The 25,622-nt window shown below is 51.0% G+C and overlaps 8 protein-coding genes across 8 annotated transcripts; 5 read left to right on the top strand and 3 right to left on the bottom strand.

The window, feature by feature from the left end:
- Positions 1-503: 503 nt before the first annotated feature.
- On the bottom strand, positions 504-1,689 carry DACRYDRAFT_22388 (uncharacterized protein; the record flags this gene model as incomplete). Its single annotated transcript, XM_040772772.1, has 5 exons — positions 504-770; positions 838-975; positions 1,052-1,141; positions 1,507-1,584; positions 1,633-1,689. Coding segments are annotated over 4 exons (363 nt in total), but the record flags the coding sequence as incomplete, so codon positions are not given.
- A 2,221-nt stretch (positions 1,690-3,910) lies between these two features.
- Positions 3,911-4,246, bottom strand: DACRYDRAFT_26404 (uncharacterized protein; the record flags this gene model as incomplete). The annotated part of the gene is made up of 2 exons (XM_040774283.1): positions 3,911-4,128; positions 4,174-4,246. Coding segments are annotated over 2 exons (291 nt in total), but the record flags the coding sequence as incomplete, so codon positions are not given.
- Positions 4,247-6,077: 1,831 nt separating this feature from the next.
- DACRYDRAFT_15934 (uncharacterized protein) lies at positions 6,078-6,664 on the top strand (the record flags this gene model as incomplete). The annotated part of the gene is made up of 3 exons (XM_040771152.1): positions 6,078-6,155; positions 6,290-6,371; positions 6,402-6,664. The coding sequence occupies 3 exons, from the start codon at positions 6,078-6,080 to the stop codon at positions 6,662-6,664; spliced, it is 423 nt and encodes a 140-aa protein (XP_040628873.1).
- A 704-nt stretch (positions 6,665-7,368) lies between these two features.
- Positions 7,369-8,583, bottom strand: DACRYDRAFT_15933 (uncharacterized protein; the record flags this gene model as incomplete). Its single annotated transcript, XM_040771151.1, has 4 exons — positions 7,369-7,609; positions 7,775-7,988; positions 8,067-8,459; positions 8,520-8,583. 4 exons carry the CDS (start codon positions 8,581-8,583, stop codon positions 7,369-7,371), a joined length of 912 nt encoding a protein of 303 aa, XP_040628872.1.
- Positions 8,584-9,175: 592 nt separating this feature from the next.
- DACRYDRAFT_15932 (uncharacterized protein) lies at positions 9,176-10,727 on the top strand (the record flags this gene model as incomplete). Its single annotated transcript, XM_040771150.1, has 5 exons — positions 9,176-9,497; positions 9,594-10,120; positions 10,194-10,321; positions 10,523-10,602; positions 10,654-10,727. The coding sequence occupies 5 exons, from the start codon at positions 9,176-9,178 to the stop codon at positions 10,725-10,727; spliced, it is 1,131 nt and encodes a 376-aa protein (XP_040628871.1).
- A 2,034-nt stretch (positions 10,728-12,761) lies between these two features.
- DACRYDRAFT_15931 (uncharacterized protein) lies at positions 12,762-13,914 on the top strand (the record flags this gene model as incomplete). The annotated part of the gene is made up of 2 exons (XM_040771149.1): positions 12,762-12,915; positions 13,106-13,914. 2 exons carry the CDS (start codon positions 12,762-12,764, stop codon positions 13,912-13,914), a joined length of 963 nt encoding a protein of 320 aa, XP_040628870.1.
- Positions 13,915-14,760: 846 nt separating this feature from the next.
- DACRYDRAFT_22386 (uncharacterized protein) lies at positions 14,761-19,691 on the top strand. Its single transcript, XM_040772771.1, has 11 exons — positions 14,761-15,088; positions 15,137-15,721; positions 15,773-15,916; positions 15,975-16,631; positions 16,834-17,298; positions 17,344-17,430; positions 17,480-18,378; positions 18,432-18,836; positions 18,892-19,139; positions 19,196-19,592; positions 19,646-19,691. The coding sequence occupies exons 1-8, from the start codon at positions 14,822-14,824 to the stop codon at positions 18,466-18,468; spliced, it is 3,141 nt and encodes a 1,046-aa protein (XP_040628869.1). The 5' UTR covers positions 14,761-14,821; the 3' UTR covers positions 18,469-18,836; positions 18,892-19,139; positions 19,196-19,592; positions 19,646-19,691.
- Positions 19,692-23,188: 3,497 nt separating this feature from the next.
- DACRYDRAFT_116372 (uncharacterized protein) lies at positions 23,189-24,379 on the top strand. Its single transcript, XM_040770193.1, has 2 exons — positions 23,189-23,919; positions 23,968-24,379. The coding sequence occupies exon 1, from the start codon at positions 23,204-23,206 to the stop codon at positions 23,810-23,812; it is 609 nt and encodes a 202-aa protein (XP_040628868.1). The 5' UTR covers positions 23,189-23,203; the 3' UTR covers positions 23,813-23,919; positions 23,968-24,379.
- The last annotated feature ends 1,243 nt before the right edge of the window (positions 24,380-25,622 follow it).

Here is a 25,622-nt window from a genome sequence, read left to right as displayed (position 1 = left end):
TTTGTCAGGGCACCAGCTCATTGCTTGGTCAAGAGACATGACTAAGCCTTTATGACATGGAAGTAGCTGGTATACCTTGGCATGTGCTGGAACCTGCTGGAAGGATTGGATGGTCAGGTGACCTGCTGTGCATGGCTGTGCATGACCTCATATGACCTGACCACCTGACTAGGCTGAGTAAGCAATATGTTCTAGCAGGTTCCACCACAGAGGTATAAATATAAGGCCTACTCTGCCCAGGGACTGTCTCTTCAGACTTGGTCTCTTAGGATCATCCACAGGTACCTATACTGTAGATAGGTCTTAGTCATCAGGTCTACTCCACTTCCTTGTTGCCTGCTTAGACTCTTGGCACTCTTAGGTGAGCAGACTTAGTCAGCCTGTGTTGCCCTAACAGTGCTCCACACCATCCATGCTGGTCACATTCACCCTTCCTCCCCATCGTTTGGCCATGCTGTTTGTATAGGGTGACTGACCATGATATTATATTTACCCCAATCATTGTCAATCAGATAATAGGTAATACTATAATACACATATTACAGTCAAATCATGATTTGGATGTCCCCCTTTCAACCCCACCCCCCACTACTAACACTCATGGGATCTATTCCATGCCCTTCTCACAATTATTGAATTCCACTGCTGCTGCTGCCGCTGTTTCAATCTGAGAGGCTGATTTCCAGACTCCTGGTGTATTGGTGTTGCTTGGGGTTGATTTGCCTACAGGATATGTCTCAAGGTCCTGCTGCAAGAACAGATGCATGAACCTGTATAACACATCAGTAAAGAGTCACAGGTCATAGGGTTGCAGGCCACATATGCACTCCAGGTCACTTGATCCTTTCCGTGCTCCTCCTTCGCAGCCTTCATGCAGTGATCTACATACAGAAAGTATTCTTTAGGCACTTTCTCTTCTTTTCCCTGGGCATTGGTTATGGTGGTGTCACTGAGCTGGGAGTGCTGCCTCATGATCTCTCACTGAACCCAGCCATTAGCAACCCCTATGCTGCTCAAGTGGAGTTGCACTCACAAGAAAAGTGTATCAGACCCAGTGTGACAGGTCATAGTCAAACAGCCATGGTTTGAGGGTGAATTTAGCCTGTACAACAACCAGGTTTGACATCAAATACTTCTCCAACTACATCTGTATATCATGCATTGCAATGTATATGTTGGGGGTGGGTACGGAGCACATGACAGCATGGAAAAGAGTAGTTGTGGGTGGGGTTGCAGATGGTAAAGGCCAGTGTAATAGTGAAAAGTGTTGCATATTGGAGGTCAGTTTGCTGATCATGCACTGAACATGTCTACAAACCTTGTTCTTGACAAAATTCCTCCAGTCCATTAGGGTTCTTGAGATCATTGAAAAGATCTTGGCTCATTTTGTCTCATCATTGAACCACTCTTCTTTGAGGTGCATGCACACATGGCTCCACCTGCAATGGTCCTATGATCTGCTTGCATAAGTCCTGGGAGTGCACATGCAGATACAAGGAGACTGGCCATCATAATGTTACATGCAGATTGGACGTATGAGGGGCACTTGGGGCTCAACAAGTACATGTCCTTCTTCAACTCAGCCTGAGTCTTACCATCAAGTTCTGCAAATCAGCAATGATGGGCACTCACTCTGAAGCTGGTGGGGACTTTCCAATTTTTGTCATGCCTCCTGGCTGCATCCTGCATGGCATTGCGAGCCATGATGGTGTTGGCATATGCCTTGATTTCCCTGGATTGCGGATCAGGCTATCATCCATCATAAGGTGGGATAGTAGTCAGTATAGGGGGGGTGGAAGTCAAGGCAATTATGCACATCTGTGGCATAGTCAAGCAGCTTGTTGAGCTCCTCTTCTGTCAATTTTCTTTTCTGGCCAATAAGGCAAGCAACGTCTGACCAGCCTTTGACCAGCCAGAACCCTCAGGATGAGTTTATGCTTGAAGATCACATACTTGACAATGATGGAGTCTGGGCAGGCCTACACAGCCATCAGTGAGTGATTCCCATCCTTATTATGATTTGGGTGCTCACCTGTTCTCTCATCCAGCCATGGCCTGCATGGACCATTGCTGCTCTTGCCAATGATTATCTTCATTGTCTGCCACTGGAGACTGCTCCCTGTTCTCCTTGCCTGGCATACCTGTTGCCACTTGAGAATGTGCAGCCAATTCTTCCTCCGCTGGCCATGACAGCAGGGGTCACATGGCACTAAGCCAGTCCGTCAACATAGTGTTCTTCCAGGGAATACTCTGTAGAAGAGAGCAAGTGAGATGGAGCAGAGAGGGAGACTTGCAAAGGAGTTCCATGCAAAAGATCTCACTCTTTTTTACTCCCTGTTTGGGCATGTGGCTTGCTTCTGTGTGGTCAGGCCCATCTTCCCAGGCCCACAGATTGTCAGTTGATTGGAAATCATGTCAGCCTGCTCATTATTCTGAATTTGGAAAATAACAATGATAGCTCACAGATGACTTCCATCATCCAGTCCACCCCCTCTACTATACTTGCTTGGCAATGTCACTTGCATATCCTTTTCCCCCAACCCACCTTGTCTTGTCTTGGTCAAGATTTTCTCAAGCACTCTGCAAGACTGCATCTGAGAGCATTAAGGTCTGCATGGAACAGCAGTGTTTGCTGCCTCTGACTGTGCAATTCTTGAATCAGTGCACTGTTGTGGAAGTAAAATATGTTGAGCAAGAACACATTGTCGTCTCAGTGTTGCACTCACATGGTTTTTGCCTGAGTAAACTTGCACTCTTGTTGTTGGGGTCGACAGTCTTGACTCCAACACCATCCTCCCAGGCTGCAATCATGCTGCACATTGATGCAAGCCAAGATGCACTGTGCATCTTTCATCAACTTCACATTCCTGCTTGTTGAATGTGCTCACCTTTGCCTCCACCATCAACTTTCTGCTCAATCTTATCAACTGCAGACACGCCAGATTAGGATGGTCTTCTCTGATCTCAAAGACCTGCAAGACTGCAATTCCTGTGGTTCCTCCAGTGTCACTGGTGCACCATAACAGGCTCTCAATTTGTCCCAGTTGTAGTTGCTGTTCAGGCTCGTCAGAGGCATTTCATACATGCAACAGTAAACATACTCTTCCCCTGTCCCTCCACACCACAAACACTTCTATGTTGGCTTGATCTCCATTCATCACTACCAGCCAGGTGGCAAACATCACTTCATCATCCAACTCTCATGGGACACCTTCTGCAAGCTCATATGCATTGGTGTCCACCCAACGGCATGGCCTTTTGGAGGCATCCTTCCCATTGACACCTGTATCCATAGTCAGAGTAGTAGTATGGGGGTGGGTTGTTGGTGCTACTCACGTGGTTGTGATTGCTCCTCAACTTTGAGACCAAGCAGCTCATGCATGACCTTGTTATCATTGATCATCTGCAGCACATCTCGACTGGCTTGCTTCCAGTCCCCAGTAGCTGAGTCTTTCCAATAACCCCCAGTCAAGATGTGCCTCACTCTTGCAAATTGGGCAAACATGCAGGCTATGTCTCAACTCAGAGACTGCCAATTGCTGAGGACCAAGCAAGCTTGGAAAACAGAATTGAATGATTTGTACCATTCAGTTGAGTATAGAACTGCTGGTCCTAACCACTTGAAGTCATCCATGGTGTGTATGGCCATGTGGAGCTTCATCTTGCTAATCATCTTGATGGGATAGATCTGCATGAACAAGCATGGTCATCATTGCCTGCAACTGGGCCTGTGATAGAGGGTCAGTATGGTGCTGAGAAGGAATATCATGGCTGGTATCATCACACAGACGAGCAAGTAGATGTAGTAGAAGTGGGTGGGGTGATAGGGGAGAAAGATGTCACTCACCTCAAATTCTACCTTATTGACCACATTGTACAACCATAACATGACCCCAATCATGCCAACCAGAACCCAAGCCTCAAGCATCTGCCAGGTGACTATGTCCTCAATGATGAATGGCATGCACTGGGCCAATGTCTTGAAATGCTTCCCCAGGAGTTGCTGGCAGTATTGAATCATATAGGTGGTGTTGATTTTGGGTACATTCCATCCACTTTCATGTAGAGATGCCAGTCTCATCTCCAGCAGAGCTACTCCTCCAGTGTCAAGGGGATGTGTGGGTCGGTCTGGCACTTGAGCAGATTTTGCCTCAAGGTGTTCAATCAGAGCACCCCACAGGTACTTGACTATGCCTAGCAAAAATGTGTGCAAAATTTTGACTGGGGTGGCAATGTGAACATCGAGGTCTGCTGTGGTGTCAGACCCATGCACATCCATACCTTTTCTATTAGGAAGAAAGCTCACAGTTTAATTGCAGCAGAGGGTTCAGAGCAAAGGGGGCACTGATTCTCAGCCATGCATCACTCATTGTCACTTGCTGTTGGTTGGGGTTGTATGTAAGGCTCCTGTGCAGAGTTTTGCCTACCTTTTGAAGCTCCTGGATTGCAAAGTCGGCAAATGTGTCATGAATACCATGCTCAGAGCTGTACAGAGCAGTTGCTGTTACACGATTGGGCTGCACAGCCATGCCGATCATCTCCTGGATGTGATTGACTGTTTGTTCTTTTGTTCAAGGCTTGCCTGGCTGGGCAGATACATCAGCATTGGACTTGCTCAGCAGGCTATGAAGACTGACCTGAAATAACTGAGTGTAGCCCACATCTTCACATTTTGACATGGTGGTGCCTCCTACCTGGCATCTTCCACTTACATGTGATTCTGTCACACTCAATCCAATTGCACCCAGCTCTTGCTCCTCCAATCCCACAAATCCCCAACACATAGGAATGAAGTATTGTCCTCCCTTGCACCTCACAATCTCTTGTATGAACCAGTGTTGTCCCTCATGCTCCACCATTGGGGTAAGTGCAGTATCAGGAATGGTGTCCCTCCATAGCGAGCCATGCCAGAACTCCCACAGACAATTCAAGTCTAACATTGGGTAGTGTCACATCATGGGCCTTATGCAAGGGCTTGCAAAATCCTTTGCAATGGGTGTTAGATAGGTTATGGGGTTGTGTTGGATTAGACAGACTCACAGTAGAAAGAGCCCCACAAATATCATTGAGATAGTATACATTTCCCATAAACAATACAAATTGCCTCTCTGGGTTACTGAGGGTGTCAGTGGACAAGTCCTGCCAGTCTTGCATCCCATGCAATGTTGGGATATTGGAAGCCCCTAAGGTCAATGCCCAGAAGTACATGGCTGATTGCTGGCACTGAGAAAATCGAAGGGGAGGAGCATGGATGAGGATGTTGGTTAGCATCAGCTGGAGATCTGATGAGTGAAGCTCCTAAAGAGCCATCAGATATGTATGCCTTGGTTGGGATATGGGTACCAGCTAGAGCTGCATACATTGCCATACATCCTATCCATCCATTCTTGAATGGATAAGGTCCCTAGTAGTAGAGGGGTGGGCTGGTTGGCATTGCCAATCAACTTAGCAAGGTGGATAAGATGTACCAGGCATGGAAGAAGCCCAGTTGCAGTCCTTGAACTGCGCATTGTCGGCATCTCCACTCAGCAGGCCCTCAAACACAAAATCATCGATGTATTGATCCAGCTGATCATCAAGCAAGGAGTCTCCCAGGACAAGATTGACAGGCATAGGTGTGGCTTCCTCCAGTTTGCACAATGTGAAATCAAAGTCTTGCAGGTCTGGCTCACCAAGTCACTGAGACATGTTAATCCATTCGACAGGTGTGACCAGAGACTCTCCCCCTGGAGGAAGAACCACCTTATCAGCCCAGTTGTTGGTGAATTGCCTTGTTGGCTCAGCAGTGTGCTTTGCCTTGAATCACTCCAACTGACATTTGTGTTTGTCTGTTTTCAATTGTGCTGCCAGGCATTGCATGTCCTTACTGTGAAGGCTTGAATCGCATGCCTTACAGATCCACTTATTCCTGGTCAACAAGATTCCCACATCGATATTAGCCATCAGTGAAATAGAGGGAATCAAGTGCAATGCTGTGGACTGGATAATAGAAGATGAAGCAGGATAGACCAGGCGAGCATGTGATCAGCAGGGACTGTTTATGACCCTGACACATTCCCCACTTTGCACCCACCACCATGATTATATCTGTGCAACTTTCTCACCAAGGTTTGCTCAAGTTGAAAGGAACCTTTGAAGAGCAGGATATTAAGATGGTGAGTTGATTTGCTTGCAGTGCAAATATGCTGACGTGAGTGTAGGCCTTCAAGGTGCATGTACACTGAGCTGGTGTGGCAGAGGCATGAGCAGCACACATGCAAAGATGCTCATCTGTGACTGAGCATGGCAGTGCACAGGCCAAGCTGCACCAGGATCACCAACCTATTGCTGGGCCAGCATACTTGTGAATGCTGCACTACAATCCCCACATGGTCACTGCTACCACTCCTGACCTCGCCAAGGGATCAAATATTCCAGCCAAGAGGATGTCCACCCCTCTACTACTACTGGAGGCGAGGTGGATGATCGTGAGTCAACTATGACATATGACCAAGAGGGCGAGGATGAGGACAGCAATGTAGAGTCTGTGAAGATGTCACCAGAGGTTGATGAGGAGGGAACAGGCAAAGAGGAGATAGAGAAAGAACAGTCACCTGACAGGCTCAAAACAGTGCCGGTCAAGAGGTGTATTTTTACACCAGAGAGGAATGAAAACTGTGATTAGATGAATGGTAGGGAGAGGTATAGTACAATGGTATCATAGATTCATTGTGAGATGGCAGTCACAAATTCCCCTCAATACAATGACTGTGACCTAATGCTGCAACATAATTGCAAGGAAATGTACATTATGTGTCTGTAACACACATGGGCTGCTGCATGTACAGAATTGCATTGATACAGATTGGAGTAAGCTATTGCAACAGAGGTGTGACACATATGTATATAGCAGAGCAATAAGAGGAAGGGGAAAGAGCATGTACTCACCCTGCATGAGAGCAAGGTAGTCTTCTCTTGGGATGACCTGAGAGAACAGGAACTGAGCTGGCCATGGCCATGCACACAGAGGCAAGAGCAAAGTGATAAAGAAAGTAATCATATCTGTGTGATCTTTGATAGCAGCTGGGAAAAAGGGACACATGCACATAAGTTCTGGGCAAGCAACAGGAGTCACCAACCCAGAAGGAAAGAGGCATGTCATAAAAGGAGGAGAAAGGGCATGTGGAGGAAGGGGGTAACACAGTGGAGGGAAGAATCATTGTAAGGACAGTGGTCAGCAAAGGCCAAAAAAGCAGAGTAAGGACAGGACAGTAGTTTCTGTCAACACCTCTTGCATGGAAATGTACCAGCACCAGTAGTAGTTGGGGGTGGGATAAAACTAGGAAGTGTGCAATGGGGCGGCCATTGGGTGAGGCAGAGGCCTGCCCTTCAATGGCTGCCAGATGCAGGTGTAAAGTCTCTGGGCATGACCATGGCATCTGCAGCTGACTGCGCTGCATCAGACTGCCCTGCATTGTTACCATCAGGAGGAGGCAACAAGAGTTGACCAGTGCTTGCTCCCAAGGGCCAGAAGAACCAGTTCTTGAAGGCAGCCACACACCGGCAGTTGAGTTCTCTGCAGGCTGCACACATGCTGTGTATGGCCTCCTCAGTCTTGGTGGTGATGACACTGATGTAGTCTCACGCCATCATAGCAGGGGCAACATCAGGAGGCTGAATGTTGCCACTGACGTCCATGTATGGTCTGGTATACTGGGTCAATCAAATGCCATTGGGACTGTGGTAAGCAGAGGAAATGTGGGTTTGTGGAGAAACAATGGCTGGTCCAGTGTACTTCCTTGTGCAGATGCCTTTGGGGCCATGATAGGCAGATTTCCTGCCAAGGTCCAGTTCAGGAGCAACATTGAGAGTGGTCAGCTTGTCACTCTCAACATCATTGACAAGGTCATCAGCCAGAGCCACTCTTGCTGTATTGCAAACAGGTGCATTGGGGAGGGTGTCAGGCAGGCCAGGTTCTGGAGATTTGGGAGGAGGAGGCAGCGAAGGGACTGTAACAGGAGGGTGATGGGTGGTAAGGCACAGTGGATGCAAGGCCAAACCACGTGGTGAAAACCGCCCACACACACCACCTTTCTCCGGCATGACAGGGGGAGAGGGCAGGATGTGAGGGGAGCGAGGAGGCGAGTCAGTCAAAGGAGACTGGGTGATGTTGCCAGTACCCTGGGATGTCAAGATGATTTGTGGTGCCCCAATGAAGGTGGAAGGCTCGACGGCCTCAACACAGGTGGAAGGCTTGGTAGAGGCACAGCCTCCATTAAGCATGGAGTCATGATCGTTAGAAGTACCATCTGAGCTGCTGCTGGTGACCATGCCAAAGCTGGTGCGATCACAGTGGCTCGAAGGGACAGGGAGTATTACAGGTTTCTGACACAAGAGCTGAGGTCTGTTCAGCTCCGACGACCTGAAGGGACTCGGTCCACTGCCCTCTGCCTGGTGGATCACCGTTTCCCCTTCCACGCCTTCATATCATGCTCTTGTCAGTGGCTGAAGGATAAGTAAGTGGGAGAAATGAGACTTACCTGCTTCAATGGGTGCTATATCTTCCATTTTGTAAACCATTGGCTTGTCGTCAACAAGAGGCATGACCTGCCACACTGTAAGTTGAAAATCTTTGAACAGAAGCTGGCTGACTTACTGTCAATATTTTATCAATATTGACTTGAGGGGTTTAAATCTGTTGTATGAGCAATACAGAACAGTTTTTCAAAAGCAGCAAGGGCAATGTATATGTGACTTTGGATGGATGTAGGTGTGTTGATGTGAGGGGAAGGAGGAGGCAGGGCATTGAGGGGTGATGACCCAAGAGCACTCAGGGGAACCTTTGGCTCTGCTGTCAGGCCAGATGCATCTGCCTGAATGCTGTCACATGACTGGTCTCTTTCACCTCGCCACACACAAGGCCATCAATTATAATACCAACACACTGTTTCATATCCACTCACACTCCTTCCTCTTCTACAACCACCATCTACTCTACCCACACTGCCCACTCTGTTGACAATACCACAGCATGTCCAAAGAAAAGAAAGCTGACTGCTATACCCCTTAAGCGCCTGCTAACGTCGATGTGGATGGATGCCCTCAAGGTTGCCTTGCTCCGCCAGAGTTCTCATGGCAGCATTGGCTTCAGCCAACATATGAGCAACCTCCTTCAGCAGCCAAGATCAAAGCCCAGATGATCCCTGAAGAGGATGAGCGTGTTACTGGCTGGATCCACACCAGAATGAAGCTGCTCTTCCCTGACTGTGTGCCCTTGAAGGAGAATGACAACAATAACGATGATGGTGATGATGATGAGGCAGACAATGGCAAGCAGGGGAAGTGTGGTGGGGAAGGTGGGAAAGAGGCGGAAGAGGGCAGAGCTGAGCCAAGCTCATCTGCTGGAACTGGAACTATGCATGGCAGTAGAACATGGCACTGGACGACAAGAGCTCAACACAAGAAGAGAGCCAGGGAGGAGAAGAAAGAGAGGAGGAAATTGGAGGAGCCTGGATCAGGTGCATGAAGATCCACCAGAGTCCAACACTCGCATGCACATGATGATGAACATACACCTGACGATGGTCCCAACCCTGGTCCGAGCTCTTCAACAGCCAGAGATATCAGCAATGACACAATGCAGACACATGCCCAGTCAAATAACATGCTCACCCTTTCCACACCCCTCATGAATGCTATGAGCATCAATGAAGGGAATGTGACACCTGCTGCCTTGAACACAATGTCAATCTCAGATACGCCCATGCACCTTACACTGGCAAGGGGCATGAAAATGGCAGGTGATGCCAGCCCACCCCCAACTACTACCAACACCTCGCCAACTGTGATTGCCTCTCCGGTGATGACCACAAGTGCTGTTCCTGCAGGGGCCGTGGAAATTACATTGCCCAGCATCATGCCTCTCCCTCCTGCTAGTCCTAACCCTCATATTGATGATGGAACTGTACGCCCGCCCCACCCATTCGATGTACCAATAATGCAGCTATGTGCATGCATTCAAAACCTGTTCATGTATGCATCGGCAACCCCTGGGCAACCTTGGACGTATGTGCCAAGACCTTATGCAGAGGATGAGGAGATCAAGTATGAGCAGCTAGTGATGGTGAATGGTGAGAGAGAGGTGAGCACAGCTGTGCTGCTGAGGCTTGTAGGTTTCTAATGGCAGAGCTTAGTGGGTCGATCATATCTGTCAGCTGGTCACTGCCAAATGGGACAATCATGAGAGGGAAGGGCTCATGTCACTGGACTGCCCGGTTGACCTGGCTGCCCTACCGGAAGAAGCTCAAATGTGGGAAGCAACTTGCATCAAGATTATTCTGAAGTATAGATGACAGTCATGGATGATGAATCAATGGCTGCACTGGGAGGTTTGGGGGATAGAGGGCATTGCGGTGCAAGCAGCATGGAGGATCTGATTGAGGAATATGTGCTGGGATGGCAAAGACTTTGTGACTTTCCTGTGGCAACCAAATACGGGCTTGGAGCACAAGCCTGACTATCAATGCTTGCGACATGAGTTGAGAGGGGGGAACAACACCATGAATATGCAAGCTATTGGTATCTTTCTGAGGAAGTGGTGGAATCACCTCTTCCTCACTGTTAGTAAGTGACTTATCCACTAATTTGCTGTTGATGGAGCTGATACTGTTCTAGTATCTATAGCCTTTGCAGTTGCCATTTCCCTGCTCCAGGGGCAGATCAAAAAGCTCAAAGGGGGGTCCAAGTAATAGTGCTAAGTACCATAGTTCATGTAGTAATTTGCTCAAATATTCCATGGGCAGATGTGACCAGAAAAAATAACTTGCACTATGACCACTGGCGCAATTGTTCATGTTATACTAATAAAGCTATTACAGCTCAACTTGGACATCTTAGGCCCACCCATATCACTACTATTGAATCTAAAGCCCACCTCAAAACTACTAATGCATCTCATATAACTTGGGTGAACTGGGTAAAAACCCACCTTGCTGATCAATGCTGGATGAACATTACCTTCAGGTGTAGTCAATATAGGTGGCCAACATGGAAGCAGGGCTGCTCCCATTCACATGGAACCAATACAAATGGGCCACACAGAATCAGAGTTGACCTTGCCCTTGTGAAACCCACAAGGACAGCAATGCATGGTGTATGCTTCCCAATGAGGCATCAGGAGTAAGTCTGCTGGAGGGGGAGAAGAATGACAATATCTGGAGTAGTTCACAAAAAATGTTCTGAGAAAGTTGAGATGTCAAATGAGGGTTTGAGTGCTGCCAGACTGAAGGACGTGTGCAAAACAGAGCATGACATTATCACTTCACTCCAAATGGACAGGATGGATGCTCCAGCATACATAAGAGACACTGCTGGTTCCAACACAGACATTCACAAGCCTTCAGTGCACAACACTGGCAACGACTCTCCCCCATGACCTTCTCACCCACATTTGACTTGAATGGGGGATCACAGCTCCTCATAGGCTATGACAGCAGGTCTGGCTACAGTCGGAAAGCCACTCAAATCTTGGAGTAAGAAGCTCCTTTGTCTCAGTGTACTCTACACTTCCCTATGAGGCATCAGGAGTAGGTCCACTGGAGGGGAGAAGAATGACAATATTTTGTGTAGTTCGCAAAAAAAAGTTCCAAGAAAGTTGAGATGTTGAATGAGTGTTTGAGTGCTGGCTTGACTTTGAACAGAGGATCACTAGCTCCTCCTCATAGGTGACAATGGCAGATCTGGCTACAGTTGGAAAGCTGCTTGCCATTCACATCTTGGTGTAAGAAGCTTCTTCATCTGGGAATAATGTGCGAAGGGCCCAAATGATAATTTGAGGAATGAGGTAGGGGTGGTGTGTGTGTGAAGGAAGAGGCTGGAAGAAGGTAGCAGCACATGATTCAAAGATGCAAAGAAAGAGGCAGGCAAAGAAGGTGGATAAATGATTACCAGATTTCCTTGACAGCAAGGTGAGGCTGAAGTAAAAGGGGTTTGCAGGATTGTCTTCCTAAGGTATCTGTTTGAGCTCCGTTTGAGGTGACACAAGAAAAGTGATACAGGGACAATTTACCTCCGCAATTTCCAAAAAGAGAATTCTCCCCCATGCCCAGTGTGTGGTGTTCTAGCAGGTTCGGGTTGTTAAGGGCAGGGGTTAGGGTTAGTGGTAGGGTGATAATAATATGATATCATTTAACTAAGACACTTATTTACTTAATGCCGTGGGCAAAGCCCATAGCATTCTTTCCATATTTGGTAAACGTAGGGTCTTTTGCCTCCGATCGGCGTCATCATACTTACTGCTTTTCTTGTCTACACTCGTTCGAGGTGTCGTTTGAAGGCCAGGTTCAAAATTCGAATGTGCAGCACACCAGTCTGGATTCGCTTGAGCGTGCTCTAAGTCACGGTCACATGGGGAGCAACCGGTATCTTCTTTCCTAGTACTCTTTGGGCGGCCCGTCTTCTCTCTAATATGCGTAAGTTCTAGTGGTCGAAGAAGCGCATTTATTTGCTAAGTTATCAGAAGTCGGCCGTGGCCCGCGGAAGCAGTCTAAGGCAGACAACGCTCGCGGAAAAGCGGACACGCCTTCAGATCCGGCCAGCATATAAATTTTGATGTGATCAAAAGGGGCACACGTCGCGCTTGCCCACGCCCGTCATGTCGGCGTCGTCCCGTCACTCTCGTACCGATATCCCCTTCGCTCTCTTCTCCGTCGGTGGTTAGGATCGATTCGGACGATGAAACGGATGCGGAAAGCGTGATGGTTAGAGGACCTGGAACTTTCAACATGCATGCCGTAGGAACAAGCGCGCTCGATGTTTACGCGCCGCTGCCGCCTGTCATTCCAGCGGATAATCTTGCCGAAAGAAGGATACCCGCCAGCAACCGTGGCCGCGGTGGCGGTCGTGGCCGCGGTGTGAAGTCTGCGCCAGCATCCCGCAGTAAGCCGCCGCCTGTGTGGAAACCAGGATGCGCAAGATGCAACGAGTCCAAATCGAAAAAAAGAATATGCCGTGCATGGCCCGAGGAAGGGTGTGTTCTATGTCGCAAGGCCAAAACAGCCTGCAATCTCTTAGGTAGGACGGTCTCATGTGTCGACTGTCACGAGAGCTAACGCCCAGGTTTCCTCAGAAACGAACTCTAGGCGCGACCCGCCAGAGGGTCCAGAAGAAAACCCATCATTATCCACCCGAGCTGGCAAACAACCCGTTCCTCAGAACGACGACAGTTTTGACTCTCCGTTCACGAACAACGTCGAGCGCGCCGACCCTCAACCTAGCATCCTCCCGCCTGTTGGACAAACACAACCTCAGCCGAGCAGAGCAAATGAACGCCGACCGGGCCGAAAGTTCATTACTCGTCCGATGTCCAAGTCTGCTTCTCCCGCGCCATCTCTCGTTCGGCCAGCTCCGTTCCCAATGAGTCTGTCCGTTAACGTCCCAGACAACCTGCAGCCTCGTCCTCGACCCCGCCCTCTGTTCGCGAGTTCGGCTGTGCCGTCAGTGCCTATGGCGGAGCCCACCAAAACGGACCTTGGTCGCAAACGCGCTGCCTCGCCTGATCGGGAGATTGAAGTACCTCCGAAGCGTATCCGCATGCCTACTATCGCAGAGGAAGCCCGTCGGGCAGCACCTTCCAGACTGGGCCAGCCTCCCGCATCGTCTCACACTCAGCAGGAAGCTCCATCTGTCTCCTCAAGTCAACAGCCGTCTCAGCCCCCGCTCTCGGTCAAGCAGGAAGAGGGCGACATCAAGATCCTGGATGTAGATGGCACCGAGCTCGTGGCCCAGGTCGACCCGCACAGTCAGGTTACGATACAGAAGATCGCCCATCTCAAAATCCGACTGATGGAAATCCTGGGTATGCCGTCATACGATAAGATCTTCAGCACATTGAATGCATTCGAGCGCGATATCATGAATCCGCAAACGCAGGCTTAGTCGGTGTTTTCGACATTCATACCATCTAGTCATAATGTACGCCGTCTCTCGCGGCGGTATTAGCTTCACATTTTCCGATTCTGTCATCACACACGTTTCGAATGGTTGATAGCAATCTGCTCCGCGCACCCCCTGGGCAACGGCATGCGGACACTGTGATCTCCTGAAAGGAGGCTGTAAGAAGTCGGCAGCAAGTGATCCCCTAGCTAGAGCTCGTGAGAGTAGGGTTCTTCTATGTGGCAAGGGAAATGAATGAAGTCAATCTCCGTGAAAAAGGCATGCGAGGTAACCAGAGATAGAGCACCACACTCTAACCCGTGGAGTGTGCAATCGACTTGGGATCAAAACGCTGACAGTAGAAATGGTATGGTAACTCCATGGAAACTTGCTAGTTTCCTCATTTGTATTGAGATTCCGTGTCATCGAAATCGTTCTGGCAACATAAGAGCTCAGCACGGCCCCTTTCCTAGTTCAAAGACGCCATGGCGGAAAGAGGCGGGCAAGTAAGGCAGATAAATGATTACCAGATTTCCTTAACGGCGGAAGTAAAAGGCGAATTTCCCCCTCCCCAATCGTGGGACAACTACGTTAACCAAGGATATCGCAATATATTACACAAGGGACAAAAGTTAGCAATTTCTGTGTTCCTCCATATATCGGCAGATGTCACAGGATGTAAATGCTTTGTTCGTCGATGGTTGTCACAAAGAAAAGTAAAAGTATAACAATGAAAGACAACACGTGTCTGTAGGGGACGTGTCGAAAGCCTCCGCAGACGGAGCCTCCGATGGACACGCGCTTCGAGCACTCCTCGAACCTTCTATTTTACATGCAGCGAGGGGACTGCCAGATCCGCATACACCTTTGCATCCTCTTTACCTCAACGTAGACTCACTTACTCGCCACGATGGCCGACGTCGAGCCTATCCAGGAGCATGAGGACATGGTACACGCTGTAGAGGAAGAAGCACAAGTCCATCAGCACGAGGAGCATGATCCCACTACGGAGAATGGGAACGGCGTTGCAATCAACGATCATGCCGCTGATGGGGAGATCCATGAAGAGGATGGTCATGCAGGCCTCGATGCACCGAAGGAAGCCAAGGCGGATGCGAAGAAGCCTACAATCAAGGCAGCAGCTGGTGAGAAACCTGGGACTCATCCGGTGAAGAAGGTGCGTTTCTCTTGCAATCGTACAGCTCCAGCGATAACCCCATCCTAGGTCCTCAGCTCTGGGACTTTCGGTTCGGGTGCAATTAAGCCAACCCCTGCACACCGGACTAGTGTATCGGGTACGACGGCATCGACAGCATCGACAGCACCAAAGCGTTTGTCAACTGCTGCTGCACCTGCTGCGGCGACAGCAAAGACTGCAGCACCAAAATCTGCGACAACGCCAACGAGCGCAACGTCTGCTACTGGTCATGCACGACGCCCATCAGCAGCACCAGCAGCACCGCCACCCGCAGGCGCAGCTAAACCTCGTTCTTCCGTTCTGTCTTCGTCAACATCTTCTGTTCTTGGGAAACATACTGCGCCGTCTAGCAAGCCTACATCGACTGCTGCCGCGGCTGCGAAACCCGCGCCCAAGACGTCCTTGTCTAGCACCACGACAACGCGCAAGGCTCCGTCACCCACTCCGAGCGCGACCTCTGCTATCTCTCGTCCTCGGGCCGCAGTTAGTATCGAAGCAAAGAAGCCGACGACGACTACGCGGTCTAGCTTGACACCGTCTACTGCGCGCACTACAGCGGCTCGGCCAAGTACTATCCATGCCACAGCCCCATCCAAGGAGCTGGAGGAGAAGGTACTGACTGAACCCTGTATCCTTCCTGCGCATACACTGACCGTCGCTTAGTTCCAGCATTCCCTTGCTGATCTTGCAAGCAAACAGGAGCAGATCACCGCCTTGGAAGCACAACTGGCTGAAGTAAAGGCAGAGCTGGAGACCCTGAAGGCGAGCAGTGACAAGAGCGAAGACATCGAGCAGTTGAAAACCGAGGCACGTCCACAGTTCGGCGAGACCTTGACCTTGACCTTGACGTTTACCGTGCATATAGCTCGAAGCTGCTCATGCCGAGTCCTCCTCCACAAAGGAGCAATTAGCTGATCTTCAGGCCGACCTTGAGGCCGCCCATGAGCAGCACGCCTCAGAGAAGGAGTCCGCCACTGCTTCTGCGCAGGAAGAGTGCGCCAAGCTCCAAGACGAACTTGCCAAGGTTCAGGAAGAGCTCTCTACCATCCAGGTCGAGTCAAATCAGCATGCGGAGCTTTCTGCAACTCATGCATCCGCTCTTGCCGAGGTAAAGGCCGCGCTTGACGCTATCGCCAAGGAGCGCGAAGGCATCCAGAAAGCGAGCGAGGAGGCTGCAGCAGTCGCTCTCACGGAGCATGCGGAGCTGTTGAAGCTTCAAGATACTCTGGCGACGGTCCAGGCAGAGGAGACACGCCTGGCTCAGGAGCGTGCTGCCGCTCTGGCCGAGTCTGTCTCACGGGTGACCGCTGCCGAAGAAGCCCGTGCTGCTCTCGAGAAGCAACTGGAAGAATCCATCCAGAAGCTGACCGAGACTCAAGTCGAGCTCCTGGAAGCGCGGGAGACTGCCGAGGTCGAAGCAGACAAACGCGCCGCCGAGTTGGTAGAAGCCCGAGAGGCACACAAGAAGGAGGTGGAGGCGCTGAGCGCTGAGCTAAAGTTGGCGAGAGCGGAGGCGGAGAGGGTGGGTGACGACGTTGATTAACTGTTGTTGATTGTTATTGACGCACTTTCTTGCTTCTGTATATTCTCTTCGACGACTTTCCGATTCTCCATCCCCATCTGCCCCCGATTCGTTATGCTCATTCGACTATATCGATACCGATAATACCGCTTATTCCCTTTGCTTACTTGAATGGATATTTTCGATACTACACCGCAACCAGAACATGACGGAGAATGAGACAAAGTTCCAGACGCTGATGGACGAGCATTCCGCTGCTCTCCGATCTGCCCAGGATCTGGCATCGGGGAAGCTCAAGGAGGCAGAAGACGCCTTGGCCGCGCTCAAGCTATCCTCTTCGACAGAAATCGAGGCCAAGATGGCAGAGGCAGCTGAGCAGCTGAACAAGGCGCGTATCGAGCATGAACGGTCTGTCACCAACCTGAAGGACGAAGCGGCGCTGGCGAAGGAGACGGCACTTGCGGAGCTGAAGAAGCTCCAGGAGGAGAAGGACGCCGAAGCGCTGACGAAACAGGAGGATCTGCAGGCGCGCATTGATCAGGCTGAGAAGGACAGGGAGAACTTGAGGGTGCAGCATGATGAGACTCTGCAGACCGAGCGCGAGGCCGCGGTAAAGCGGCTTGCCGGGGTGGAGGAGACGTTGGCAGGGGTGAGGAAGCAGCTTGAGGTGGGTTATCTTCCGCGCTGTTGACCCATCTCATGAACTACGCAGGATGAGGAGAAGCGGTATGCGGGCATGCTGGATGAAGTCAAGCTTGAGCATGCTGCGTCTCTACAAAAGGTGTTTGAGGAAGCGAAGGTCCGCTTTAAACACGTATGCATTCATTCCTACTAACTCTCTATCACAGAGCGCAGCGGACGCAGCTCACGGGCAAGACCTGAGCGCCATCCGCGCTCAGCAAGCAGCGACGATCGACCAGGTGAAACAACAGTTCGGACTGCAGGTCGAGGAGCTCAAGTCGTCCATGTCCGAAGCGCACCAAGCGGAGCTCTCGACTCTCACCAAGGACCTGTCCGCTCTCAAGCTGGAACTCGAAGCCGCGCGGGGTGATCTGGGTAAGACGAAGTCTTCCCGGGACGCGCTGGCTGGGGAACACGAGGCGCTCAAGGCCCGGCTGGGGGAGGTACAGGCAGAGCTAGAAGCAGCAGAAGCCGGCAAAGTGCCCGACGTGCGCGGGGAGCTGCAGGCCGCGCAGCGGGAACTCGGATCTGTCAAGGACGACCTTCAGGCTGCGCAGGACGCGCTCAAGCAGTCTAACGAGATGTTCATCGTGCAGATAGAGGAGCTCAACAGGCAGCATGATTCCCTCTTGCGGGAGGGGGCGGCCGCCAGGGGGGAGGAGAGCGCGAAGCTCAAAGCGGAGTGGGAGAGGGAGAAGAGTGCGTTACAGGAGCAGCTGGAGAGGTTGAAGCAGGAAGTGGAAGATGAGCGCGAAGCAAAGGAACGCGCGCTCGCTACTAGCGCTGCAGCAGTATCGACGCCTCCAATGTCCCCTCGCCGAAAACAGGAGAGCCAAACGCAAGCGACCGTCGACCACAGGAAAGACCTAGCAGAGCTGCACAGCGCGCACCAGCAAAAGCTTCTCGAGCTGGAACAGGCGTACGAGAAGGAGAAATCACTCGCGTTGGAGGAAAACGAGAGCTTGAGAAGGGAGAGAGATGATGCGCTTGCTGAGGCTGGGAGGGCGAAGATGGAAATTGGGTTTGTGGAGAGTGAGAGGGATGATGCGCTGGATGAACTTGGGCGGTGAGGCACTTTTGGCTGTTGTCACTATGTATTACTAATCTGCTGGGGTGTAGGTTGAAAGAGGAGGTTGAGGCCCTGCGTGCTCCTTGAACCGAATTCCGAAGTGCGAAACCTTTGTCAACTGTTCTTGTCTCCCCCACTGCCTTCTCTTGCTTTCGCTGCGTATGCGTCGGATATCCGCACTTTAAGATACACGATCGCCCCTTTTACTTGCTTGTTCTTATGCCCAATACCTTCAAAAGGGATCTAAGATAATGCACATTTGTTGTGTGATTATTCCTGTTACGTAACTCTTCCCTGGATGACTGAAATGTCACTGACACTCATTCGGTGAAGTATCACCGAACTTTTTATCTTTCATTCCGCATTCTAAGTGTCAATGAAAGGGAATGTGCTGCAAGGAGGGAGATGGAAATGTGAGAACGGGTTATTCACCCGGGAAGTATCCCCGCTACAATGTATGCAAATTACACAGTATTACACAGAATATCCTCGCTCATGCATTCGCCGCAGTTTATAGCCAATGGGTATCCTTATACAATTTCAGTCAGGTTGCCCCACCACCCTTCTAGTCCTCGTCGACGTCGTTCAACCGACACACCCAACTAACGCAGAGCGATGAAAGTCCTTATAATAGGTGCAGGGATCGCAGGGCCTATCCTCGCACTTCTCCTCAAAGCTAAAGGATTCACTCCGGTGATATACGAAGCAGAGGCCTCCCTTTCCCTGGGAGGAGCTTCTGTCCAGCTTTCTCCTGTCTCGTACGTCCCCCTTTCCACGCTTGCGAATATGGCCAAATCAATAAATGCATGGGCAGGTTCAAAGTGCTCAACGGCCTCCAGCTCGCCCACCGCGCACTGGCTGTGGCGCAACAGATAGACACCCTCCAATTCCAGAGTCAGGTGCTTCAGCGCACCCTCTTCACCTCCTCCGTCCCCTCAGAAATCCGGGCCGAAACCGGCTGGCCCATGGCACACATCAAGCGCTCTGTGTACGTCCAGCTGCTGCTCGAGGCAGCGGGGGAACGCAGGGTGCCGGTGCTGTTTGGGAAGCGGGTGGTGAGGGTGGAGCAGGGTGAGCAAAGGGTTTGGGTCGGGTTTGAGGATGGGACGTGTGCGGAAGGGGAGCTGCTCGTGGGGTGTGATGGACAGGATAGTATGGTTAGGAGACTCGTGTTTGGCCAGTCGGAAAAGGAGTATCAGGGGATAATCGTTGTGCGTCCCCCATCCCCCTCCCCCCCATCTCCCCTAACCCAACACGTCGGCAGATCGGCGGCATCGCTCCCTGTCCCCCTCCTCCTCCTCCTCCAGCAACCCCAGCCCCCGCAACCGTTTTCCAAATCTACGGCGACGGGGCACACTTCCTCTCCGCCCCCCTCTCCCCCATCGAACAAAGCTTCCAATGCGCTCTCCCCGAACCCCGTCCTTCATCCGACGCGTGGCGTGCTATCAACCTCCATTCCACAGCCGGGCGCGCTTTGCTCGCTTCCCTCCCCCAAGCGCGCTGGCCTGGGCAGCCAGCGAGGGTCCTGGCAGGGGCGACGAGTGCTTATAGGCACGCGGTGCTGCTGGATCAGGCGCTAGAAGGTTGGGATAAGGACAGGGTGGTCCTTTGTGGGGATGCGGCTTGCCCGGGGACACCACATTTGGGGCAAGGGGCGAATAGGGCTGCGGAGGACGCTTGGTGGCTTGTGCGTTTGTTGTGTGAGCAGCTGCCCCGCTCGCCTTCGCCTTCCTCTTCCCCTCCCTGTTCCTCCCAACCCTCCTCACCCTCCCCTGCCCCTCTCCCCCCGGGCGCACTCACCCTCCCACACCTCCACCACGCCCTCTCAGCCTACACCTCCCTCCGTCTCCCCCCCTCCCAAGCCTCAGCCCTCACCTCCCTCGCCGAAGGCCGCGCCCGGGTCTTGAGAGGCAGAGACAGGTGTAAGCAGAGGGACGAGTTGCTCTTATTGATGGCAGCGGTGTCGTTCCACTTTTTCCGAGGTTTGCCCGTGTGAAAAATCAATTTCACGCACATTGCCTCTGCATTGACACAGCCGCACATCTCCCCAAAAATAGGGGGGGCCTGGTTATGTAACAACACCTAAACCAAAAACCCCTAACCTGACCTTAACCCCAAAATGATATAACCCTACATGAAATAAAACCTTAGATAGTAAAATTAATAGCAATGGGAGCAGTATTAGTAAGATTTATTATTAATTGTGATGCTGTTATTACTTTTATGAGAAGGATTAATAATACTAATATTGCTACAAGACTGGAGTAGTGTTGAGTTTCTTGGAAGTTTAGCCAGTTTTGTTCCGATATCTGATGCTATTACTATGAGATAAGAGTCTGCAGGCTCCCAGGCCCTATATGACCCATAGGCAGAATCTCATCCTAACCACACAGCTGACCACATATTATCTCATTGGCTATGTCTAGTCCAAGAGACATGCTTATGTGTCATGTCTTGCTAGCACAAATCTGCTTAAAAATGATATATGTGCTGCTCAGTTAACATGAATAAGTGGTTGACTTTTTGGGCATGGGCAAATCTGTCCATGATATTTATGATCTGGCATAACTGTGTTTGGCAGCACTGTTATGGCAACAGGATAAAGTCCCTAGCCCCAAAGGGGCAGAGACCCTTGTACATAGTATCTCTGGGAAAGGGTGTTACAAAGTGGTCCCTAGAATATCATGCCCTGTATCGTATCGTATCGTATTGCACGTATCTTGCGGGGACGTAGCCCGGCAGTCGAAAGCAGGTTCCATCCTCCTCCCCTCTTGGCTGTCGACTCAAGCAACATTGCCGTGGGGTTTGTACTTTATCAAATAGATGAACAAGGACGCCGCGCCGCCCGCCGAGGTTCGCCTCCATCACTTGGAATGAACGTGAATCGCAATATTCGCAAGCTAAGCTCGAACGTTACGGGGTAGTCCGTGTGTTAAAAGCCCCGCCCCCCTCCCCCCCCCCCCAAAGTTCAAGTCACCTCTCACAGTCATACATCCCCCACCCCACCCCCCTCATCCCCCTCAGGACCTCGCGCGATCTCCTCTCCCAACTCCTGGCCTCTTTCTTATTAACTTGCATTGTGTATCAGATAGAAATGTCAGGAAACATGTGCCACATTTACACATCCCAATCATTGAACAGCGGAGCAAGCAGCATGTAGCCAATAAGCCAAAGATGTGTCATGCTCATAAAAGGCTCTTTCAGTCGCTCAAACACCTACATCTACAACAGTGAGCCTGATGGGTATATATCCAACGCGCTCGCCACCTCCCTTTCAAATGTGCGGACTTAACCACAGAAAACCATTGCCGCAGACCGGGAATATCCTTGAAGGGTGAATGTAGGGATGCAGGGCCCGGGGCCTAAGAGCAAGACCAGCGCTAAGCCCATCATCGCCCTTTGTTCTTTGTTTGGTTCAGAATCTCCTGGAAGACGCAGGAAGACCATGGAAACAGTACCGTGACTACAATACGGGATCAGACGCGCGGCGCGTGTTGGTGTTCAGTTCAACTCAACCCTATTCAGCTGCAGGTCCCTCCGCCTAGTTTTGCCACTTGGTTGGACTTGGACTTGTGAGCACGGTTCTGTGCTGCGACGACGGCGACTGTCTTTCTTCTTCTTCCTCTTCTTCTTCTTCCTAACGGCCGCGGGATGGCCAGCTGCTGAAGTATAAGAGTGAACTCTCGTACACTTGGAGAGCTCCAACTGGGGCGAAACCTGCTCTTGCTCTGCTCGCGCTTGACTACTCGACTACTTGACCCCTCACTTTTCTTGTTTGGCTATGACTTCCGACTCAGATGAAGATATGCATGAGCTGGTAATGATCGACCCCCGCGCTCCTATGCTCTCCATGCCCGAGGTAGAGATCGACATCTCCTCCCGAGTTGCCGACCTCCAGTTTCCACAGAGGAGGAAAGGTCCTCCCTGGCGTATCGCACTCGAGAACTTGATCCTCTTCCGTGGTAAAACGACTGTGGGGCTGGACGACATGCCCGATCCCGGGTACATGCGTACTCCGGACGAGGAGCAGCAGCCAGAAAAGGGAAGGATCGAGTTTAAGGCTACGGCGTTCTTTACCCGTCGGCAATGGGCGTATTTTGACCATCTGGCAAATCGGGATAATAGGGGCCGCAAGTGCCCCCGACAGAAACATGCTGCTGGGTCGATGAAGATCCGCGGAGTGCTCAGATCGGCTTTCTTCCTCTGTACGAACGCTCTCCTTCCCGTGCGTGACGTCGCTGACCGGAACCCCTCACTCTACGTAGCTCCCCCGTCGCCCGATGGACTGACAATAGAGAGCAACCAATACTGGCGCTACTTCGTGCACAGCATGGCGCCTGACACGCTCCACCGGAGCAGGCAGACACTCGAGCGATTCCGGATCCTGGATTTTATGAACCGGTGCAGGAATCGGGATGTGGACGAGCGCCATCCGTGTATGTCCGCGAAGGATAAGATCAAGGTTCGCCCGAAGCAGAGATCTGTTGGGTGGCTCGTCAAGCAGGTTCGTCTTCTTCTATTCATTTATTACCACCGGGAAGCTGACAGGCTATGTGCATATGTAGCTCCACAAGCCGATTAGAGTAGATCACCTAGACGTCCCCTTGAGCAAAGAGAACATCGATGAGCAACTCCATACCCACGCAGAGTGGATCGCCCGGTACCTCAGGCCCATGCGGGCCAACATCTTCAACCAGTTCTTCAATATCCCTATCCGGCAATGGGAAGAGCTGGGGGAGTATGCGGTCGATTCACTGACTGTGCGTCATTTGCTGAGCTGAGGGTTTGGAATGCTGACTCGGAGCAGAGCGCGACGTATGCCATGAGCGATACGTCGGAAGAGGAGGAATATGAGGCGAAGTATACCCCTGGATCTCGGAAACGGCGGCGTGTGGTTTCGGACGACAGTGACGAGGACACCGACGACGAAGACGACTACAGGCCTCGCATGCGCTCATCCTCCATGCCGCGTAAACGGTTTCGTCTTGAGCCTGATTCTGAGCAGTCTGACGGGTCTGAGGACGAAGGGTTAGGTGTCGCCGTCCGCAACCCTACTCGCGCGAGAGGAGATACCTCCCATGTGAGGAGGCCTTGGGTACAGGACAATGTCAAAGTCGTCATCCCTCTCCGTGCACGACCGACGATCAATACCCGCCCTCCATCCGAGTCCCCTCGCAAGAAGGGAAAGGACATCGTCGAAGTGGTCATCGATGTTCCCAAAAGATCGGTTACTAACCAGGGGACAAGCGTTACGCCCAGGTATAAGAGTCACCCCAAGCACACAGTGGAGGTCGTCATCCCCATGCGTCAGCCGAAGTTCTGCAACGCGCCCGTTCCAACACCTGAAAGGAGAAGCGGGAGTCACGACCCCGGTGATGAGGATGACGATATTGTCGAGATCTCCCGGATGAGTTTGGGGAAGCGTTTTTAGAAATCGATGATGTGTTCCAGGAGGAGAAAGAAAAGGAAGAGAAGCCGGATATCTACATCTGGGATGTGATCTCTGGCAACTCTCGTCTCGAAAGCGCCGTTCCAAAGGTCAGGAGAGCACTTCATTGCAAAGAACTCAACTGATCGTGCCCACAGGACTTCCTTATCCCCCCGAATTGTCCCAAGACCACCGCTGGAGCTGTCCAAAGTGGACTTGTCAGTTCCAAGTGAACCTCGACGACCTCACCGAAGAAGCGCTCGAGCATGTCACTGCAGCCGACTTCCTCAAACTGAGGAAAGGCTACAAAGGCCCAGCACCTGACCGGGCACGTATTGTGCGACGTATTGTGGATAAACACTATCTGAAACAAGTGCCCGGTTTGGCACGGCTTCTTCCGGAAGAGGTTTAGTGTCTGGCTTGTCTAATCTGACTTTCAAACCCGCAAGGACTCTGTTGCATGTTGTGTTTTTAGATTATTTTCATCGTACTTGTTGTCATCAGGTAACCAGTCCGCCATTGTTGGATTGAACAGTTTACGCGCCATGTTATTTTCGTTTTTGCGCTCATGCGTTCTGGTGGTGGAGGAACAGGCATCTCAGTTCCCATACGGTGCAATGTTTTTGGGGAATTGTTCTGCGTGAAGGCAATTCATTTCCATACCCGCAAGGAAGCACCATGTCAGTGTAGAGGAATGCTCGTTTGACCTGTGTACTCTACACCTCCCTATGAGAGTCCGCTGGAGGGGGAGGCAAAGGGGGACGGATCTAGTAGTTTGAGTAGTTCGCGAGTGAAGCGTCGATAGTCGTCGAAATCTGATTCGAGACTGTCGACATATCGAATGGGTGTTCGAGTGCCCTCCTAAGTTCGAACGAGGGATCACCAGCTCATAGGCTGCAAAGGGGAGATATTGGGATGCCCCATTTCTGTGTCTCATCTACCAGTAGCTTGGTGTATGTTGATCTCTCGGTTGCGCACATCATCGGCCAACCCAAGACTTGAGTCGGAAATCTTCCCAGGTGCAGTATCACTCTCGAAAGAGTACCTTGCCGCTGACTTCGGAGCAGTACCTCATCTTCCTGTGGGGCTTTCCGAGGGTTATGGCTTTATCGTGCAGTCCCAAAATTCAAACTACTTTCATTCTGGGGAGTGTCGTGAGCGATTGCTTTGGCTTCAGATGAATTGCTCACGTTTGTGGCGTCACGATTCCTCCCGATGATGGCTCATATTGACGCTCGAAAATGACTGGTTCGTGCCCAATATGCTTCAGAAGCATTCCGAGTACAGGACTCTTAGGAAGAGGAGGAGCAACACACTCTGGCATTTACATCTGTGCTGCACATTCGAATTTCGAGTTCGGATTTGACATTCGAACGACGCCGGAACAGACTATTGGAAGGAAGAGTGGACCCTATACACAGCCTTAGGTAATATAGATTAGGAACAGAGTAGGTTAGTTAGTCCGAAAGTTCAAACCGCTCCGAACGTATATAGGAGGATTTGAGTACTTCAGATAGGGACACTCCTTCAGCTCTCTTTCCATCACTTACATTACACCTAATACTACACCTCTAAACTATGGTCAATCTTTAATTTACCCTCTGATTCTCCCATTCTGATTATCAATTTGAATCCTTGAACTGCAAACAGCAACACTTGTTATTAGCCTTTTGAGTCCTCTTGGCCACTCCTCTTTTTTGGATTCTTGTCAGATTGCTTGCACCTTAGACAGGCATTGGCCATGCTCTTGCTGGGGGTTTAGGAATGCACATCAAACCCTCAAACCAACCTTTGGACTGCTCTCTCCTTTGAG

The sequence above is a fragment of the Dacryopinax primogenitus genome (assembly GCF_000292625.1).
Source record: "Dacryopinax primogenitus strain DJM-731 SS1 chromosome Unknown DACRYscaffold_9, whole genome shotgun sequence".
Lineage (NCBI taxonomy): Eukaryota > Fungi > Basidiomycota > Dacrymycetes > Dacrymycetales > Dacrymycetaceae > Dacryopinax > Dacryopinax primogenitus.
This window is presented reverse-complemented; position numbering and strand designations above follow the sequence as displayed.

Bases quoted from the DNA above. Each gene is read 5' to 3' on its own strand.
- DACRYDRAFT_22386 (XM_040772771.1), top strand. From the start codon at position 14,822: ATGGCCGACGTCGAGCCTATCCAGGAGCATGAGGACATGGTACACGCT. The intron at 15,722-15,772 runs GTACTGACTGAA...ACCGTCGCTTAG, and splicing joins CCAAGGAGCTGGAGGAGAAG to TTCCAGCATTCCCTTGCTGA. The intron at 17,299-17,343 runs GTGGGTTATCTT...TGAACTACGCAG, and splicing joins GGGTGAGGAAGCAGCTTGAG to GATGAGGAGAAGCGGTATGC.
- DACRYDRAFT_116372 (XM_040770193.1), top strand. From the start codon at position 23,204: ATGAGCGATACGTCGGAAGAGGAGGAATATGAGGCGAAGTATACCCCT.